Below are 19,232 nucleotides of genomic sequence, written 5' to 3'. Positions count from 1 at the left end.
GGATCATGAGGTCAGGAGATCGAGACCATCTTGGCCAACACGGTAAAACCCTGTCTCTACTAAAATACACAAAAATTAGCCAGGCGTAGTGGCACATGCCTGTAGTCCCAGCTACTCAGGAGGCTAAGGCAGGGGAATCGCTTGAACCCGGAAGGCAGAGGTTGCAGTAAGTCGAGATCGCGCCATTGCACTCCAGCCTGGTGACAGAGCAAGATTCCGTCTCAAAAAATAAATAAATAAATTGTAATGCCTTATATCACATCCGAGTATTTAAATGAGTTAACTTTCAAGCTGTTAGTTTTTAAAAAGACCTTCAAAGCCACTAATGGTATTGTTGAAAAAGTGAATGTTATACACTGAAACTAATCATTATAACAAATCTTCAATTTATTTGAAGCAATTCAGTTTTAAAACTTTAAGTTACAGCAGTCACAGAAAAAAACAGGGAACAGTCAGAAACAATAAAAGAATAATCAGGAGTACTGCAAATTTTTTTGTTTGTTTTTAACACTGTCATGGCTTTATTCAAAACACAGTTGCACAAAAGTATTAACTTCAAAGTTTTTAAGGAGATTCTTGAGGAACTTAACACACTATATACATACTGCCATACAAAGAGCATTAAAATAGGACCGAAAACTTCTACAAAATATAAAACCCACCCTTACTTATTTGCATGAAAATACCACCCACAAAGCTAAATAAGTCTTAAAAGTTATCTGGAGGCTCTAAGTGTTGTTTTCAAACCAAAGTACTCTAATTTTGATTGCACAGTAAGATGATTGATAAGAAAGTCAATATATAGATTTCATTTTAAAAATAAGTATTTTGTAATCTGGCATAGTATGTAACGAGAATTGTTAGGAACTAAAATAGGGAACTTCAATTTTTAAAAGCAGAAGAAAAATGTTAGTTTTTTGGGGATTCCAATCCCCTCACTAAACTTATCCCAAGTATTTTATTTCAGTCAGTTGTGTAACTTTTTTAGTTTCTCCACAAGTAACATCATAATTTTTACTTTAAAACACCAAGTCATACATTTTACATTGTAGAAGCAGTAGCAGCAGTACTATACTCAGTATTTAAATATGTCCCAGTATAGAAGCATAACTTCAATTAATTTGCTGACACTAATTTTTTTAAAACTTACAAATATTCAAAACAAAGGGAAAAAGTTTTAGATAGCCAAGATTTAAAAAGCCATTGCTTTGAACATGGAACCTCAATAGCAAAAGAGGAGATATACTTGTATACTCATTTTATTTAGTAGCCATGTAAGGAAACACACACTTATCCCAAATATTTTTCTACTTTGAATAGACATCCACTTGAAAACAAATCTTAATTTTAATGTCGATTTAGTTTCAAATACTTTTCCAGCTGCCTAGTACATTCCAATTAATGCTATTATTATATCTGGTAATGCTTCAAAACTGGGAATTAAAGGTTAGAAATACTTTGCAGAGTGGTATCCAAATCATTTGAGAAGCCAACTTTAAAATTTGACTTTAATGTCTTATTAATTATCAACAGGCAATTGTTCTGACTTTTAAGAAACATAGGCCGGGCGCGGTGGCTCAAGCCTGTAATCCCAGCACTTTGGGAGGCCGAGACGGGCGGATCACGAGGTCAGGAGATCGAGACCATCCTGGCTAACACAGTGAAACCCCGTCTCTACTAAAAATACAAAAACTTAGCCGGGCGAGGTGGCAGGCGCCTGTAGTCCCAGCTACTCGGGAGGCTGAGGCAGGAGAATGGCGTAAACCCGGGAGGCGGAGCTTGCAGTGAGCTGAGATCCGGCCACTGCACTCCAGCCTGGGTGACAGAGCGAGACTCCGTCTCAAAAAAAAAAAAAAAAAAAAAAAAAAAAAAAAGAAACATGAACATTGCTTCCAAAAAGCACCCCTGCTTTTCTTTCTTCATCCTACTAATATTGTCTTAGATGTTGTGAACCAAGAAACATTTATGGTAAGCAGAGCTTACTGCATAAAACTGTATTGATAATATATTCTTATGTCAGAAAATACTCAATTTCTTCCACTTCATTTATTTAAAACCCAGACAGGACTAAAAGGTAGTTGAGGTATAAGACTAAAGGTTTTCCTGGGTTTCACAAGTTTCCCAACTTTCTTTTGAGAGAGCAGGAGGGAGTGAAACAAGAAGGGAAGGTGATCATAAAGGAATTGCTAAGAAGAAAAAGAATGCGCACCTAAAAACAAAACAAAATAAACAACCATCGGCATGTCATGATTTGCAGCCTGACAAAAGGGCTCACCTGCATGTCTCTGGACTTAGTATAAGCAATTTTTCCTTCAAAAATAAAATCTTATCAGTCACCACTAAATCCATGAACCCTATTACTGAATAGAACCTCCACAAAATCCATGAACTATGTTGCTGAATAGAACCTTTACTATTCTGCTTCTATTTTCCAAGTTACTTGTGACAAAAAAGCAACCACTCTTAGTCAAAATAAAAAAAGTAACTGCCTTCAAACTAAAGATCCCTGGATTACCTCTAAAAGAATAACCAACTTACCACTCAAGAGACTACTGTCATTTTATATTATAGCAAACTGTAATTTCAGTTAATTTATAAATAAGGAATGAAATGCACCATACTACACCTGTGTAAAAGTGATGTTTTAATTATGGGCTAAAAATGACTAATACAGTAAGCTTGAATTTAAAAAATTAAGTCTAAATAAATTGCTAGGGAATTCCACAATGGGAGTCAATGAAAATTTTTCTCTACATACAATATGATCATTAACAGACTAGTTCTTATTTGGAATGATAAGGCAAAAATAGTAAAACCACACTTTTCCTATAAAAAGTTACACATTATCTTCTGTAGGGATAGCTATCGTACATGAAGAAACAAAGATGTAATCACTCTGTTGCACACCCAGAAACATTAGAGAGTCTGGTCTTAGAATGATCTAGTCATCTTCCTCTCCATCATCTTCAGCATCTCGTTTCCTCTTCTCCCCTCGAAGACCTTCTTCTTCTTAACGAGTGGAAGGAAAAATGCAAAATGCTTAATTTTAACAAATAAGGATTGGTTACATTACAAAGTTTTGAATCTTAGTGAAAAGTTAATGGCAGGGCCTAGCACGGTGGCTCACACCTGTAATCCCAGCACTTTGGGAGGCCCAGGTGGGTGGATCACTTGAGGCTTGGCCAACAAGGTGAAACCCCATCTCTACTAAAAATGCAAAAAATTAGCCAGGCATGATGGCGGGTGCCTATAATCCCAGCTACTGGAGAGGCTGAGGAAGAATTGCATGAACCTGGAAGGCGGAGGTTCCAGTGAGCCAAGATCGCGCCACTGCACTCCAGCATGGGCAACCGCCCAAAACTTTGTCTCACAAAAAAAAAAAAAAAAAAAAACGTTAATGGCAGAAGAAAATTGGCCAGGCAAGGTGGCTCACGCCAGTAATCCCAATACTTTGGGAGGCCGAGCCAGGCGGATCACTTCAGGTCAGGAGTTGGAGACCAGCCTGGCCAATAGGGTGAAACTCCCATCTCTACTAAAAATATAAAAATTAGCTGGGTGTGGTGCAGGCACCTGTAGTCCCAGCCACTTGGGAGGCTGGGGCAGGAGAATCGTTTGAACCCGGGAGGCAGAGGCTGCAATGAGCCGAGACTATGCCACTGCACTCCAGTCTGGGCGACAGAGGGAGACTGTCTCAAAGGAGGGAGGGAGGGCAGGTGAAGAGAGGATGAGAAGAAGGGAGGGAGGGAGGGAGGGAGGAAAGGAAGGTGGTAGGAAGGAAGGGAGGAAGGGAGGGAGGGAAGGAAGGAAATTATAATTCAAGTTTCCTCTTTGAATTTCTTTAAATTTGAGTAGGTTGAAAACAGACTTAACAGGCTTAGAAATCCATAATCATAGGCCGGGCGCGGTGGCTCAAGCCTGTAATCCCAGCACTTTGGGAGGCCGAGACGGGCGGATCACGAGGTCAGGAGATCGAGACCATCCTGGCTAACACGGTCAAACCCCGTCTCTACTAAAAAATACAAAAAACTAGCCGGGCGCGGTGGCGGGCGCCTGTAGTCCCAGCTACTCGGGAGGCTGAGGCAGGAGAATGGCGTGAACCCGGGAGGCGGAGCTTGCAGTGAGCTGAGATCCGGCCACTGCACTCCAGCCTGGGCGGCAGAGCGAGACTCCGTCTCAAAAAAAAAAAAAAAAAAAAAAGAAATCCATAATCATTACAGTTTGCTATGCACCCTTGTGGCCATATCATGAAGTACAGATTAAGAAACTAAGGGCTTGACATCAATGCAAGTGTTAGTAAATTTTAAAAATTATTTTGAGGCTGAGTGCAGTGGTTCACATCTATAATCCTAGCACTTTGGGAGGCCAAGGCAAGAGGATCAGTTGGGCCCAGGAGTTTAAGACCAGCCCGGGCAACAGTGAGACCCCGTCTATACAAAAAATACAAAAATTAGCAAGGTGTGGTGGTGCGCACCTGTAGTCTCAGCTACTTTGGAAGAGGTTGAGGTGGGAGGATTGCTTAAGCCTGGGAAGTCGAGGCTGCAGTGAGCTATGAATGCCCCACTGCACTCACTGCTGAGAGAGACCCTGTCTCAAAACAATAAAATAAAATAATAAAATAAAATAAAATAAAACAAAAATAATGGTTGGCCATGGTGGCTCACATCTACAATCCCAGCACTTTGGGAGGCTGGGGTGGGCAGATCGCTTGAACCCAGAGTTCAACACAGCCTGGGCAATATGGCGAAACCCCATCTCTACAAAAAAAATGCAAAAATTAGCCGGGTGTGACGGTGTGTGCCTGTAGTCCCAGCTACTTGGGAGGCTGAGATGGGGGGATCACCCGAGCCCAAGAAGATTGAGACTGCAGTGAGCTGTGATTGCACCACTGCACTCCAGCCTCCAGCCTGGGTAACAAAGTAAGATTCTGTTTAAAAATATATATATATTTATGTATATATATTTTACATATATATTTATATATATATACATATATATAAATTTTTAAAGGCCTAGAAAACAAATCTAAAAACAGCATTAATTATCTGGAGTTCAACTGCTCCTCTCTTGTAAGATAAGGCTTCACTCTCTCTAAAATGACACTCTATAAAAATAATAAATTCAGCTCAAGGTTCCATTCATCTCTTCATTTGTTTTTAAAATAAATGTTATAAGCTGTATATGTATTTATGAGTTATGAATTAATGAGTGCCCTAAGACAACTACTCTTTAAAAAAAAAAACTTTTATAACTTTGAAGGCACTCTATGATAAAGCAAAATCAAAGGGATCAGTAAAAATTTACATTATAGGCTCATTCTTTAAAGTGTATGAAATATAAATAAAGTGTATAAAAATAACTATGTCTTTAATTTTAGAATTTGTTTATGGTTAATGTAACTCACCCTCCTCTTCCTCTTCTTCCCCTTCTTCAACATAGTCATCATCATCTTCTTCATCCTTGAAATTCAAATATTCAGTTGAGAATTTAAAAATCATATGGATTTTTCACTCTTTCTTGTAATATATTCCAACAAGAGCAAAGAAACTTGGTTATTCTGTGTTTTGATAACCTCTGCCATTCTTATAAAGGTCCTTTTTAAAACCTAACTAAAGAGCCAGGTGTGGTGGCTCATGCCTGTAATCGTAGCACTTTGGGAGGCCAAGGAGGGCAGAGGACCCGAGGTCAAGAGTTCAAGACCAGCGTGGCCAACATGGTGAAACTCCATCTCTACTAAAAATACAAAAATTAGCCAGGTATGGTGGCAGGCGCCTGTAATCCCAGCTACTCAGGAGGTTGATACAGAAGAACCGCATGAACCTGGCAGGCGGAGGTTGCAGTGAGCTGAGATCGCGCCATTGCACTCTCAGCCTGGTACACAAGAGCTGAGGCTTCATCTCAAAAAAAAAAATTCTAACTAAATCTCTAGGTTATTTTTTTCTCTTTTCCTTTTGTTTTTTTTTTTTTTTTTAAATGGAGTTTCGCTCTTGTTGCCCAGGCTTAAGTGCAATGGCGTGACCTTGGCTCACGGCAAACTCCGCCTCCCAGGTTCAAGCGATTCTCCTGCCTTGGCCTCCCGAGTAGCTGGGATTACAGGCATGCGCCACCACACCCAGTTAATTTTGTATTTTTAGTGGAGACGGGGTTTCTCCATGTTGGTCAGGCTGGTCTCAAACTCCCAACCTCAGGTGATCCGCCTGCCTCAGCTTCCCCAAATGCTGGGATTACAGGTGTGAGCCACCACACCCGGCCAACTGCCTAATTCTTGTATCAGAAATCATTCTTATACAATCAGTTGAAACAAAGCATCTCCATACCAGAATACCAGTAAGCTATAAGGAGTAAAAGGAATAGATGAGATAGCAAAAAGCATAAAAAAAGAACACAATGAAAATCAGGAAAAACTACAGACTAAACTGAAGAAGGAAAGACAAGAAAAAAAGGGGAAGATTGAATGTGGCTTTTGTTGCAGAATTTGTTCATTAAAAAAAGAAGAGGTGGGGCCAGGTGCAGCAGCTCACCTATAATCCCAGCACTTTGGGAGGCTGAGGTGGGCAGATCACCTGAGGTCAGGAGTTCAAGACCACCCTGGCCAACACAGTGAAACCCTGTCTCTACTAAAAATACAAAAAATTAGCCGGTGTAGTGGCAGGCACCTGTAATCCCAGCTACTCAGGAGGGTGAGGCAGGAGAATCGCTTGAACCCAGGAGGCAGAGGTGGCAGTGAACCGAGATCGCGCCATTGCACTCCAGCCTGGGCAACAAGAGCAAAACTCCATCTCAAAAAAGAAAAACAAAAAGAACACTTAAATTTCTGTTCTTCATTTTATATATAGCTCCTAACCCACCAAGACCCCAAATGAATATAAATCCTGTTTTTTCCATACTAGTTTCATCAGAAAATATGTATCATTGATTGTTGATATTATGTATCTAACCAATGCAAAACTCATTAGAACAAATATTAACAATTCCCAGTCTAAATAAGATATGTTTTTTTTTTTTTTTTTTTTTTTTTTTTTGAGACGGAGTCTCACTCTGTCGCCCAGGCTGGAGTGCAGTGGCCGGATCTCAGCTCACTGCAAGCTCCGCCTCCCGGGTTTACGCCATTCTCCTGCCTCAGCCTCCCGAGTAGCTGGGACTACAGGCGCCCGCCACCTCGCCCGGCTAGTTTTTTGTATTTTTTAGTAGAGACGGGGTTTGACCGTGTTAGCCAGGATGGTCTCGATCTCCTGACCTCGTGATCCGCCCGTCTCGGCCTCCCAAAGTGCTGGGATTACAGGCTTGAGCCACCGCGCCCGGCCAGATATGTTATTTTTAATAATAAAAAATACTTTATGAGTTTTTCAAATAAACTTCAATTTAACATTAGGAGAAAATAACTAACCTAAACTCCTAGGGGCTACAGATAACTTGTTCTAGTCAACTGACATTTCCCATGAGCCTACCATGGGCTAGTCAGTGTACTAGATGCTGAGATCCAAAGGTGAGTGGCACTCCCCTTAAGGAGCTCACCACTTAGCAGAAAGTGGCCAAATGATTTTACAAGTGTCTCTAGGCAATAGAAGCCTGATCATGATTCAGAGGTAACACATGGAGGAGTGACTGCCTAAGAAAAAATATAGAAAGCTTCAGTGATGAGTCAACTGCAGAGTTGGGTTTGTAAAGATAAGAGTTCACAAAGCATGATTTGGGTGGTGGTTACACAAGTTCATGCATATGTAAAATTCCATGGAGTTGTAAATAAAATCAGTGCACTTCACAAGCTTCACTCGGCAAAAAACAAAAAGTTCATCAGAGGCTCATTTCAGAAAGCATGAACAACGTATTCATAAACAGCCATAAAGGTAAAATAGCTTGGTGTGATCATTTAATTTGGAATCAAGGGAGATGAAGCTAGAGAAGGAAGCAGGGGCCGAGCATGGTGGCTCACACCTGTAATCCCAGCACTGTGGGATGCCAAGGTGGGCGGACCATTTGAGGTCAGGAGTTCAAGACCAGCCTGGCCAACATGGTGAAACCCTGTCCCTACAAAAAATACAAAAATTAGCCAGGCGTGGTGGCGTGTGCCTGTAGTCCCAGCTACTTGGGAAGCTGAGGTCAGAGGACTGCTTGAGCCTGGGAGGCAGAGGTTGCAGTGAGTCAAGATCGCACCACTGCACTCCAGCCTGGGCAAGAGTGAGACTGTGTCAAAAAAAAAAAGAAGAAGAAGAAGAAGGAGCAAAGGCCAGAAATGAAAGGCCTTGTATGTCTTGGGGGCAAGAGGGAAACATTAAAGGGTTTCAAGAAGACTGGTGTATAATCACATTTGCATTAGATTAAACAGGCAGCACTGTGGAGAATACTCCTAAGTGGTGATGCTGTATTGAGAGAGACTATAAAGTTACTACAGAAGTATAAGCAAGAGATAATTAGGAGAAAGAAACTTAAGTTTTCTTGAGTGCCTATAATGTGCCAGGGACTATATTCTTTACATAGATTATCTTGTTAAATCCTTAATCCTATGAGATTGATATAACCTGGTTTTTTTGTTTTTTGTTTTGAGACAGAGTCTGGCTCTGTTGCCCGAGTTGGAGTGCAGTGGCGCGATGTCAGCTCACTGTAATCTCTGCCTCCTGGGTTCAAGTGATTCTCTGGCCTCAGCCTCACGAGTAGCTGGGACTACAGATGTGTGCCATCATGCCGAGCTAATTTTTGTATTTTTGGTAGATATGGGGTTTCCCCACCCATGTTGGCCAGGCTGGTCTCAAACTCCTGACCTTGTCATCCACCCGCCTCAGCCTCCCAAAGTGCTGAGATTACAGGTGTGAGCCACCATGCCCGGCCTAATCTGTTTTATAAATGCAGAAAACTGAGGTTCACAGACATTTGTAAAATGTTTCCACCTTGTCATCCACCCGCCTCAGCCTCCCAAAGTGCTGAGATTACAGGTGTGAGCCACCATGCCCGGCCTAATCTGTTTTATAAATGCAGAAAACTGAGGTTCACAGACATTTGTAAAATGTTTCCACCATACCATGCCATTGAGGCTATAACAGATTTGAAAGTTATCTGGGAGGTAAAATCAATAGGTGTTTATGATTACCTGGATATAGTTTGGGGTGGAGGACAATGGAAAAAAAGATAGGCAGATAGACATATATGCACACCCACAACTTAGAAACAACTGTCAGACTGCTACAAAACATACTTTATATAGTATTTGGTCCTATGCCTAGAAATTAATTTTCAGTGCAGATAAGAAGTGTGTATTCACCTGAATTTCTTCTTTCATTAAGTATGAGAGGCCCACTTCCTCTTCTCCCTCTCCCAACTCTGAACCTGCTTCATCTTCATCTTCATCTTCATCCTCATCCTCATCTTCCTCTTCCTCCTCCTCTTCCTCATATCCTTCTGGTGGACCAGCTTCATTTTCCTCTTCCTCTTCATCATCTTCATCTCCATCTTTAAAAAATCATTTAAAGATGAGTAAATTGACTGAGCAAATGTTTCTTCCTAGGATGTTGATGCTTTTTACCCTTGTCCAATCACTTCAAACTTGTAAGCCGATAGGTGGAAAGTAACTCAGAGAGATTTTTTTTTTTTTTAAGATTTCTGTTTTACAACATTCCTAGTTATTCCTACAAACCATATGCGAGAAGTTTGGCTTCTAAATACTAGTATCCAACATATATATAGAGTCTCATGAAAACATTGCATGCACTAAAGTTTGTTTTACTTTGTGAATACTTCAAAACTTGCTTGTGAGATGCTGGAGAGGCTGCAGAGAAAAGGGAATGCTTATACACTGTTGGTGGGAATATAAATTAGTTCAGCCACATGAAAAGCAGTTTGGAAATTTCTCAAAGAACTAAAAATACAACTACCATTCAACCCAGCAATCCCATTACTGGGTATATACCCAAAGGAAAGTAAATCATTGTACCAAAAAGACACATGCATTTGTATGCTCACCACAGCACTATTCACAATACCAAAGACATGGAACCAACCTAGGTGCCCATCAATGGCGGACTGGATAAAGAAAATGTAGAACATACACATGATGGAATACTACACAGCCATAAAGAAAGAATGAAATAATGTCCTTTGCAGCAACATAGATACAGCTGGGGGCCATCATCCTAAGTGAATTAATGCAGAAACAAAAAACTAAATACTGCATGTTCACACTTATAAGCAGGAGTTAAACACTGGGGACACAGGGACATAAAGATGGGAACAGACACTGGAAACTTCAAAAGAGGGGAAGGAGGGTGGCTGAAGAACTAACTATTAGGCACTATGTTCACTATTTGGGTGACAGGATGAGTAGAAGACCAAACCTCAGCATCATGCAATACACCCATGGAACAAACTTGCACACGTACCCCCTTAATCTAAAATTAAAAAAAAAAAACCTGCTTATCTATCATTTCATCATTTTGTAACAGTGTTTATCCATCAAATTTCTTCTTACAATGAAGAAGTTTTCACTCAATAATAACAAGCAGTATCCCACTACTAACAGCATTCTGTCATCTGATCTGTCATCCACTTTTCTAAAACTGTATACTCACAATCTAATTCTAGAATATTTTTCTTCCCTCAAAAAGAAATTCCATACCCATATGCAGTCACTCTCCCATTTTCCTCTCTCCCAGCATCGAGCAACCAATAATCTACTTTCTGTCTCAATGGATTTGCCTATCCTGAAGTTTCTGCCTATTCTGAATCATATATATATGGTTTTTTGTTCGGTTTTTTGTTTTGTTTTTGAGACAGAGTCTAACTCTGTCGCCCAGGCTACAGTGTAGTGACACGATCTCAGCTCACTGTAACCTCTGCCTCCCAGGTTCCAGCAATTCTCCTGCCTTGGCTTCCCATGAACTTTCCATATAAATGAAGTCAATCAATATGTGGCCTTTTGTGTCTCTCTTCTTTCACTTAGAAGAACATTTTCAAGATTCATTCATGTAGCATGCATCAGTACTTCATTCATATTTATGGTGGAATAATATTGTACTGTATAGATAAATCACATTTTTAAAATCTGTTCATTTGGCCGGGGCCCGGTGGCTCACGCTGGCTTTAATCCCAGCACTTTGGGAGGCCGAGGTGGGTGGATCATGAGGTCAGCAGTTCGAGACCAGCCTGACCAACATGGGGAAACCCTGTCTCTACTAAAACTATAAAAAAATTAGCTGGGAGTGGTGGCGGGCGCCTGTAATCCCAGCGACTTGGGAGGTCCAGGCAGGATAATTGCTTGAAAACGGAAGGCGGAGGTTGCAGTGAGCAGATATTGCACCACTGCACTCTAGCCTGGGCAATAAGAGCAAAACTCTGTCTCAAAACAAAAAAAAAAAATTCCATTCATCAGTTGATAGATACTTCAGTTGTTTCTACTTTTTGGCTATTACAAGTGGTTCTTTTTTTTAAAAAAAATACTATTTAAGAGGTTGCCACTTTTACTGGGTGTACAACTTTCTACAGATATAAAATTTCACAGAGCTTCATGTTATAATAGTCATTAAATTCCCTGAAACTATAGGAAATATAAAAGAAGAAATACTGGCTAGAGCTACGGGTTTTTAATTTTTTCTTGTCTTACTAATATATTCTTGTGGATTTTTTTTTTCAAACCTAAATTTCCAGGCCCAATCTAATTTGCACAGCTAGAGCAGAGGCTATAATAATGACACACTTATGAGTATTAAGAATGATTACCCTCATCATCCTCCTCTTCAGAGTCCGGTGCTTCATTATCCTCCTGATCAAATCCATCTAAGTATGTGATTTGCTGCAGCAGTTCAAAAATACTTTCTCTATAATCTTCCAGGTTTGTGATCTCACAGTTAAACAGGTCAAGACTTTTCAAATTTTTAAGATTTTGCTGGAAAAGTAAAGTTAAAACTTACATTCAAGATTTAAAATACCATGTTTTTTGTTTTGTTTTGTTTTTGTTTTTGAGACGGAGTCTAGCTCTGTTGCCAGCTGGAATTCAGTGCCATGATCTCCGCTCACTGCAACCTCCACCTCCCGGGTTCAAGCGATTCTCTTGCCTCAGCCTCCCGAGTAGCTGGGACTACAGGCGTGCACCACCATGCCCAGCTAATTTTTGTGTTTTTGTTTTGTTTTGTTTTTTTGAGACGGACTTTTTGCTCTTGTTGCCCAGGCTGGAGTGCAATGGCATAATCTTCAGCTAACCACAACCTCCGCCTCCTGGGTTCAATTCTCCTGCCTCAGCCTCCCAAGTCGCTGGGATTACAGGCATGCGCCTCCATGCAGCTAATTTTGTATTTTTAGTAGATACGGGGTTTCTCCACGTTGGTTGGGCTGGTCTCAAACTCCCGACCTCAGGTGATCTGCCCGCCTCGGCCTCCCAAAGTGCTAGAATTACAGGCGTGAGCCACCGCACCCGGCCTAATTTTTGTATTTTTAGTAGGGATGAGGTTTTACCATGTTGGCCAGGATGGTCTCAATCTCCTGACCTCATGATCTGCCCACCTTGGCCTCCCAAAGTGCTGGGATTACAGGCGCGAGCCACCGTGCCCAACCACATCATTTCTTTTTAATTTATGATTCAGAAAATATACATTTGAAATTGAGAATGATTTTTGTATTTTTTGAGTTTTATAATGAAGGATTATTATATCAAGCACAGCCAGCTCACCTGGCTAATTTTTTTTAATTTTTTATTTTTGTAGAGACAGGGTCTCACTATGTTGCCCAGGTTGGTCTCAAACTCCTGGACTCAAGCGATCCTCCCACCTCTGCCTCCCAAAGTGCTGGGATTACAGACATAAACCACTGTGCCCAGTCTCCAATCTTTTTTCAAAATCAGAGCAATAATTTTCAGCATGTCACTTTTTCTTTTCTTTTTCTTTTTCTTTTTTTTTTTTTAGACGGAGTTTCGCTCTTGTTGCCCAGGCTGGAGTGCAATGGTGCAATCTTGGCTCACCGCAACCTCCCCCTCCCGGGTTCAAGCGATTCTCCTGCCTCGTGTCACTTTTTCTTTTCCTTCCCTCATACCAGGAAAGGGGGCAAATAATAAAATGACTCAAAAAATAATCAAGAAGAAAGGAAAAAGAATAAAAGGTTAAAAAAAAAAAACCTGGAAATTTTAAAACCAGACAGTCAACTCCTGAAGTTGATGATAAAATAAATTTCTCATTGATTTAAAATTTCATCTGAATATTTTAGTCTAAAAGAAACAAAATCAGTAACTGCCTAGATCATAACATACAAAAATTTTGTAAGTTTTGAGTTAAATAGAAATTAATAGACACAAACAAATCTCAGAAAATTTAACCAAAAAAAGCAAGTCCAGAGACAAAACCGTTCCACTTACCAGAGCTTCTACTGTACTGAGATCTTTTATTTTGTTTCCACTCAGATTGAGGTAGGTAAGATTTGGACATTTCTCTGCCAGGACTTCCAAGCCTCCAGAAATTATGTTATCACTAAGCTCCAACTATACATTCAACATAGGAAGAAAACAAAGAATGGTAAAGGTATCATATCAAAGCTTTTTTTTTTTTGAAACGAAGTATCACTCTGTTACTCAGGCTGGAGTGCAGTGGTACAATCTCCACTCACTGTAACCTCCGCCTCCTGGGTTCAAGCAAATTCTCCTGCCTCAGCCTCCCAAGCAGCTGGGATTACAGGCACCCGCCACCACACCCAGCTAGTTTTTGTATTTTTAGTAGAGATGGGGTTTCACCATGTTGGCCAGGCTGGTCTCGAACTCCTGACCTCAGGTGATCCACCCGCGTCAGCCTCCTAAAGTGCTGGGATTACAGGCGTGAGCCACCACACCTGGCATATCAAAGATTTTTAAAGTATATCAAAGATTTTTAAAGTATATCAATTTGAAGAAAAAAAAACCTGTCATTCTCTCTGGCTTCAAGAAACTATCACTACAGATCATTAATTTCCAAATTCCTTTCTACATCTGCCAAATAATGTATTAGAACACCTACATAATGGGCTCTTAACCCAGCTTGGATTCTAGTTGTACTACATTTGGATTTCATGATGTAGAGAAAAATATTTGGTATATATTAAATACAAATTCATATTATAAGGCAATTCCACTATTAGATTTAAATTTCTAGGCCAGGCACAGAGGCTAACTCCTCTAATCCCAGCACTGTGGGAAGCTGAGGCAGGAGGATGCCTGGAGCCCAGGAATTTGAAATCAGTCTGGACAACATGGTGAAACCCTGTCTCTGCAAAAAATACAAAAATTAGCCAGGTGTGGTGGCGCATGCCTGTAGCCTCAGCTACTTGGGAGGCTGAAGTGGGAGGATGCTTGAGCCCCAGAGGCAGAGGTTGCAATGAGCCAAGATCACACCACGGCACTCCAGCCTGGGTGACAGAGTAAGACCCTGTCTTAAAAATAAGTAAATAAATAAATTTATAAAAGCAGTATTAGAGCTGATTCTCAAAATCCTATATAACTTTTTCTTATCTCTAGAAACTTAAAAACTTCTAATTAGCAAGCAGAATGGTATTCCATTTGGCCAAACACTAGACATAATAGCCATGACATTTAAATCATGATGCTTCACGTAAATGCCAACTTACTTTTCGAAGTTTATTTAAGCTGGGAAGCCGGGCCAGTGAACTTAGTTCCACATTAGCCATACTCAGAAATTCTAGTTCTTTGAAAGTATCATTCAGGCCTTCAATTTCCCCATTTACACACAGGCAATTATCAAGGACTAACTCTGTCACCTGTAAGAGGGAAAACATTAATTAATGATTCTTTAGTTTGTAATCTGTTTAGGTAGAGACCTGGGTCTTGACACTCTGAAAATGTAACTATTAAAACCACCAATCTCCAGTTTGATTGCCCATCAGTTAAAACAAAACACAACACAACAAAAACCCCAGCAATCCCCTTACACAGATCCTTTTCATTTCCCCCCAAAACTGATATACAATCTAAAGTCATCACTATAATCTTTTAAATTTCTTTTTTCCTTTTTTTTCCTTCTTTTTTTTTTTGAGATGGAGTCTTGCTCTGTTACCCAGGCTGGAGTGCAATGGCACAATCTCGGCTCACTGCAACCTCCAACTCCTGGGTCCAAGCAATTCTCCTGTCTCAGCCTCTCAAGTAGCTGGGATTACAGGTGCATGTCACCACTCCCGACTAATTTTTTTGTATTTTTAGTAGAAACAGGGTTTCGCCATGTTGGCCAGGCTGGTCCTGAACTCCTGACCTCAGGTGATCCTCCCCCTCGGCCTCCCAAAGTGCTAGGATTACAGGGATGAGCCACCTCGCCTGGCCATTCTTTCAATTTAAACTTGGACTAAAGTTCAATGCCTGCTTCAAATCACTGATACATAAGAAACAAACGTTGAAGAAGTTCCCATGTGAAACCTGTTTCTGACCCTGATAAGGAGGACTCTCAACATCAGAGAATATATTTATGCAAGGAGGGGGTACCTGAGCTACCAGGAAAAGATTCGAGTGAGCTGCCCTAAAACCTACAAAGAGCGCCAGGCGCAGGGGCTCACGCCTGTCATCCCAGCACTTTGGAAAGCTGAGGCAGGTGGATCACTTGAGGTTAGGAGTTCAAAATAAGCCTGGCCAACACAGTGAAACCCTGTCCCTACTAAAAACACAAAACTCAGCCAGGCGTGATGGTGGGCACCTGTAATCCCAGCTGCTTGGGAGGCTGAGACAGGAGAATCACTTGAACCCAGGCGGCAGAGGTTGCAGTGAGCCAAGGCCGCACCATTGCACTCCACCTTGGGCAACAAATCGAGACTCTATCTCAAAAAAAAAAAACCTACAAAGAGAAGAAACTCTTTAATCACTTTTTCAGTTTAAAACCCCTTCTCTTTGGTTGATAAATACCATCATAACTCAAAAAAACCTCCTTACCCTTTATGAAATGTTAGAAAGCTCCTCTGGGAACAGCCCAGAGGGTGTTATTGGTTCTCACATCCAGGCCAAACAGTATCACCTAAAACAATACATTCTTAACAAAATGTTATTTCTCCCTACCACTCTGGTATAATAGCATTTCTGTGCACTTTTCCCCATTCCTCAAGGAATGGGGCTGAATTCCCTATTAGGTAAGAGTTTGTAGTAACAAACTTCCTGGTGTGGGCCTGAATGGACTTAATCTTTAAGGAAAAGTCCGAAGATCCTGGTTCTCTATACCCGATGTGAAAACCTGTTTGAGGTATCCGAGGGCTAAAATTTGGCAACAAGGAATGCCACCTTCTCTATTTGAATACGACTTTGACATAATTATTTCTGTTGCCAGAGAGAGCATCTTGAGCTCCGTTTTGGAGAAGTGGAAGCTATGGCCCAGAGAACAAGAATGGCTTGCCTAGAGTCACACTTGGTTTGCCGCAGGGCTGTGAATTGGTTCGTCTTCACACTCCCCATTTAGTTGAGGAGTGGGGGCTACTAGATTTGGTGTCAGAAAACCAATTCCTGCACTTGCGTAAATCATTTCACTGTCCTGAGACTCCGTCTGCTAATTTGGATTCTAGAATAACACAATCCACTTTACAAGTGTGTAAGGAGGAAAGTAAATAACAAACGGGAAAAGTGCTTTGTAAACTGTCTACACAAATGTAAGAGACCGTTATTACAACACAGAGGAAGAAGCTGAAAAAAGGCAACGTCCTGCACTCCCAAAACTGGCAAAGAAATTACTACAATCACTAAGTCAAAGAATCCTGGCGGGGGAGGCGGGGGCGGGATTCAATTTTCCAACCCAAGCCACCAAAAAGTATTCTAAACGTGTGCTTGTGAGAGACAGCTTTTCAAGTTTGATTTTGTTTTTTCCCTGAAGCCCCTAAGAATAAGTTCTAGAAACTTCAAGATCTCTCCGGGATGACCCTGATAGCAAGCAACTGTTTCCCCTCCCTGGCCCCTGCCAATTTCAGAAAACAGGCACCTTAAAAAAAAAAAAAAAGGCCGGGCGCGGTGGCTCACGCCTGTAATCCCAGCACTTTGGGAGGCTGAGACGGGCGGATCACGAGGTCAGGAGATCGAGACCATCCTGGCTAACACGGTCAAACCCCGTCTCTACTAAAAAATACAAAAAAAAACTAGCCGGGCGAGGTGGCGGGCGCCTATAGTCCCAGCTACTCGGGAGGCTGAGGCAGGAGAATGGCGTGAACCCGGGAGGCGGAGCTTGCAGTGAGCTGAGATCCGGCCACTGCACTCCAGCCTGGGTGACAGAGCGAGACTCCGTCTCAAAAAAAAAAAAAAAAAAAAAAAATTTTATTAAAAAAAAAAAAAAAAGTCTTAGTTGCCACTCCACACGCCGTACGCGAAAGCCTAGACAGACCCTGCTCATCCTCTATGCGGGTCTGCACAGACACCACCCCAGTTATATCCTTCTATCGATCGGTCGATCCAGCTACAGACAACTCTCTTACATTCCAATTCTAGGGCTTCTTTCAGCAAGACAGATGCTTTCCTCTGCGAGGCTCCCCGCTGGCCACCAGCCCTGCTCTCGCGACCTGCCGCTCCGACTGACGGGAAACCCCACACCGGGCGGGGACTCCCCAAGGAAAAAAGGGGTCGCCTCCCAACCCGCGTTGCCCTCGCGCCTTCGCCCTGGGTAGGTGAGGCCGAGGAGGCAACCGCGAAAAGGAGGCGGAAACGCCTCCTGCCCGACCCCCGAAAAGTTGACCGCGACCCCGCCTCATGTGGCCCCTCCCAACCCCGTCTCTTTAACTAAGGCAACAGCAGTGAGAGCGCATCATTTAGTTTCGGCGAACCCATCTTTAAAGCACGAAACTACTACGTCCCTTATGTTGAGTTCTGTGAAACCGTCTCCAGGGATCAAATTCAAGAGTTGCGGCCACACGACGTGCCACATATCTTTACACGGCGGGGGAAGAAGCGGATTACGCCTCCCGTCCCCTCCCCACCTCCGGTCACTGCGACGAGTCCCCAAACTCGCCCGCGGTCAGAGAACCCGCGGCTGACCCAGATTCCGCCGGGCGGAGGGCGGAGGGCGGAGGGCGGAGGGCAGCGCGCGCGGCTTCCCGGAGGAGTGGGCGCCGCCGGAGCAGACAGTGCGCGGACCCTGAAAGCGACCCCAGTCCGCGCCCGTCGCGACGTCGGACGCCCAGGGCCTCGAGGCCGGGGGAGCCCACCCCCCAAAAAGATGAGTTGGCCGCACTGCAGAAAAGTTGGACTAACTTCTCAGGCGCCGATGGCTGCGGCAGGGGCCGAGTGGGACTGGGGGGTCGCGTCCCACGCCGCTGGCCCTCAGGAGGAGGAGCGCCGGGAGCGAAGCGGCAGAGCGCCCCCACCAGCCCGCTTCCCGCCCCCACGAGGCCAGGACGCCCGACTCGATGAAAGCCGAAAGGAGCTAAGCCCCCATGCACACACAAAAACGCCCCTAGAAACTTCAACCCTTCGCCATTTTAAGTAGAAGATTTTAATGATTTAAAACTTAAAATTAAACATTTCCCCAACCCTAAACCGGGGGGTCGGGGGCTAACTTATTACTCCATCCCCGCACACCCACCCAGGACCACCAGAAATCCGATCCTCAGAATACAGGACTGATGGGGAAGGGGTGGGGGCTGAGTCATCTCACCTCCTCCGGGGCTCTGTTCCTTAACTCCAGGTTAATCTTCTTCTTCATCTCCATGTCCTCCTCTTGCTCTTCAGCTACTACTCTCCTTCTTTTCCCTTTCCTGCCTTTCCCAATACCCCCAACCCAAAATTTTTAAGAGATTTAGAAATGAATGAAAAGGAACGCAAATATAAACGCCCACTACCACCAGATAGGTGTGGGGGAGAAAGAAGAGAATAGCAAATGGAGTCCAAGAGTTGGGACTCTAACTCAGCTGCCCCCACCTCCTTGTCCACACACTAGCGCGCGCACTCACACGCACGCACGCGCGCACACACATACACACACACATACACACGCACACACACACACACCCGCAGTTCCTTCCCCTTCAATGGCTGCTCAGAGACTGAGCCTCCATGACACGGCACCGCCAACCCCCTGGCCTACACTCCACCCACCTCCCAAACGTATTGGTTGATTCTTTAGCGTCACATTATTCCATTGGGCTAGGTAAATGTCTATCAGTCTTCAGGGAGGACCTGGACCAGAAACTCCGTATCTATTGGCTACGATCAAGGGCGCAGTTAATTTTGATAGGTCCAGGAGGGTGTACGTCCGGGAGTAATGATTTTGAATCCCAGTTCCCCCCCTACTTTTCTTTATGTAGTTGGCGCGCTTTCCCTGGGC

General features: G+C 42.9%; 1 protein-coding gene across 3 annotated transcripts; it reads right to left on the bottom strand.

Moving 5' to 3' along the window:
* Positions 1-366: 366 nt before the first annotated feature.
* LOC105497800 (acidic nuclear phosphoprotein 32 family member E) lies at positions 367-18,985 on the bottom strand. 3 transcript variants are annotated; one of them, XM_011769172.3, is made up of 7 exons: positions 18,564-18,985; positions 14,566-14,715; positions 13,328-13,450; positions 11,704-11,869; positions 9,254-9,441; positions 5,402-5,456; positions 367-3,006 (listed from the first exon to the last, which is right to left on the bottom strand). In XM_011769172.3, the coding sequence occupies exons 1-7, from the start codon at positions 18,615-18,617 to the stop codon at positions 2,942-2,944; spliced, it is 801 nt and encodes a 266-aa protein (XP_011767474.1). In that variant the 5' UTR covers positions 18,618-18,985; the 3' UTR covers positions 367-2,941. The 3 variants fall into 3 exon arrangements, with proteins under 3 accessions (XP_011767474.1, XP_011767473.1, XP_070942422.1); XM_011769171.3 differs by having other exon boundaries at positions 367-3,009; positions 18,564-18,983; XM_071086321.1 differs by lacking the exon at positions 18,564-18,985 and adding an exon at positions 17,389-17,504 and having other exon boundaries at positions 367-3,009.
* Between the last annotated feature and the right edge of the window lie 247 nt (positions 18,986-19,232).

Source organism: Macaca nemestrina, chromosome 1 (genome assembly GCF_043159975.1).
Source record: "Macaca nemestrina isolate mMacNem1 chromosome 1, mMacNem.hap1, whole genome shotgun sequence".
In the NCBI taxonomy this organism is placed as follows: domain Eukaryota; kingdom Metazoa; phylum Chordata; class Mammalia; order Primates; family Cercopithecidae; genus Macaca; species Macaca nemestrina.
This window is presented reverse-complemented; position numbering and strand designations above follow the sequence as displayed.

What these genes read in the sequence shown, in the direction of transcription:
- LOC105497800 (XM_011769171.3), bottom strand. Translation starts at nt 18,617, where the DNA reads ATGGAGATGAAGAAGAAGATTAACCTGGAGTTAAGGAACAGAGCCCCG. An exon ending in GCTTAAATAAACTTCGAAAA is followed by an intron (nt 13,451 to 14,565) that starts GTAAGTTGGCAT and finishes TTGAATGTATAG; the next exon opens with TTGGAGCTTAGTGATAACAT. An exon ending in TGAAGAGGAGGATGATGAGG is followed by an intron (nt 9,442 to 11,703) that starts GTAATCATTCTT and finishes GATTTTTTAAAG; the next exon opens with ATGGAGATGAAGATGATGAA.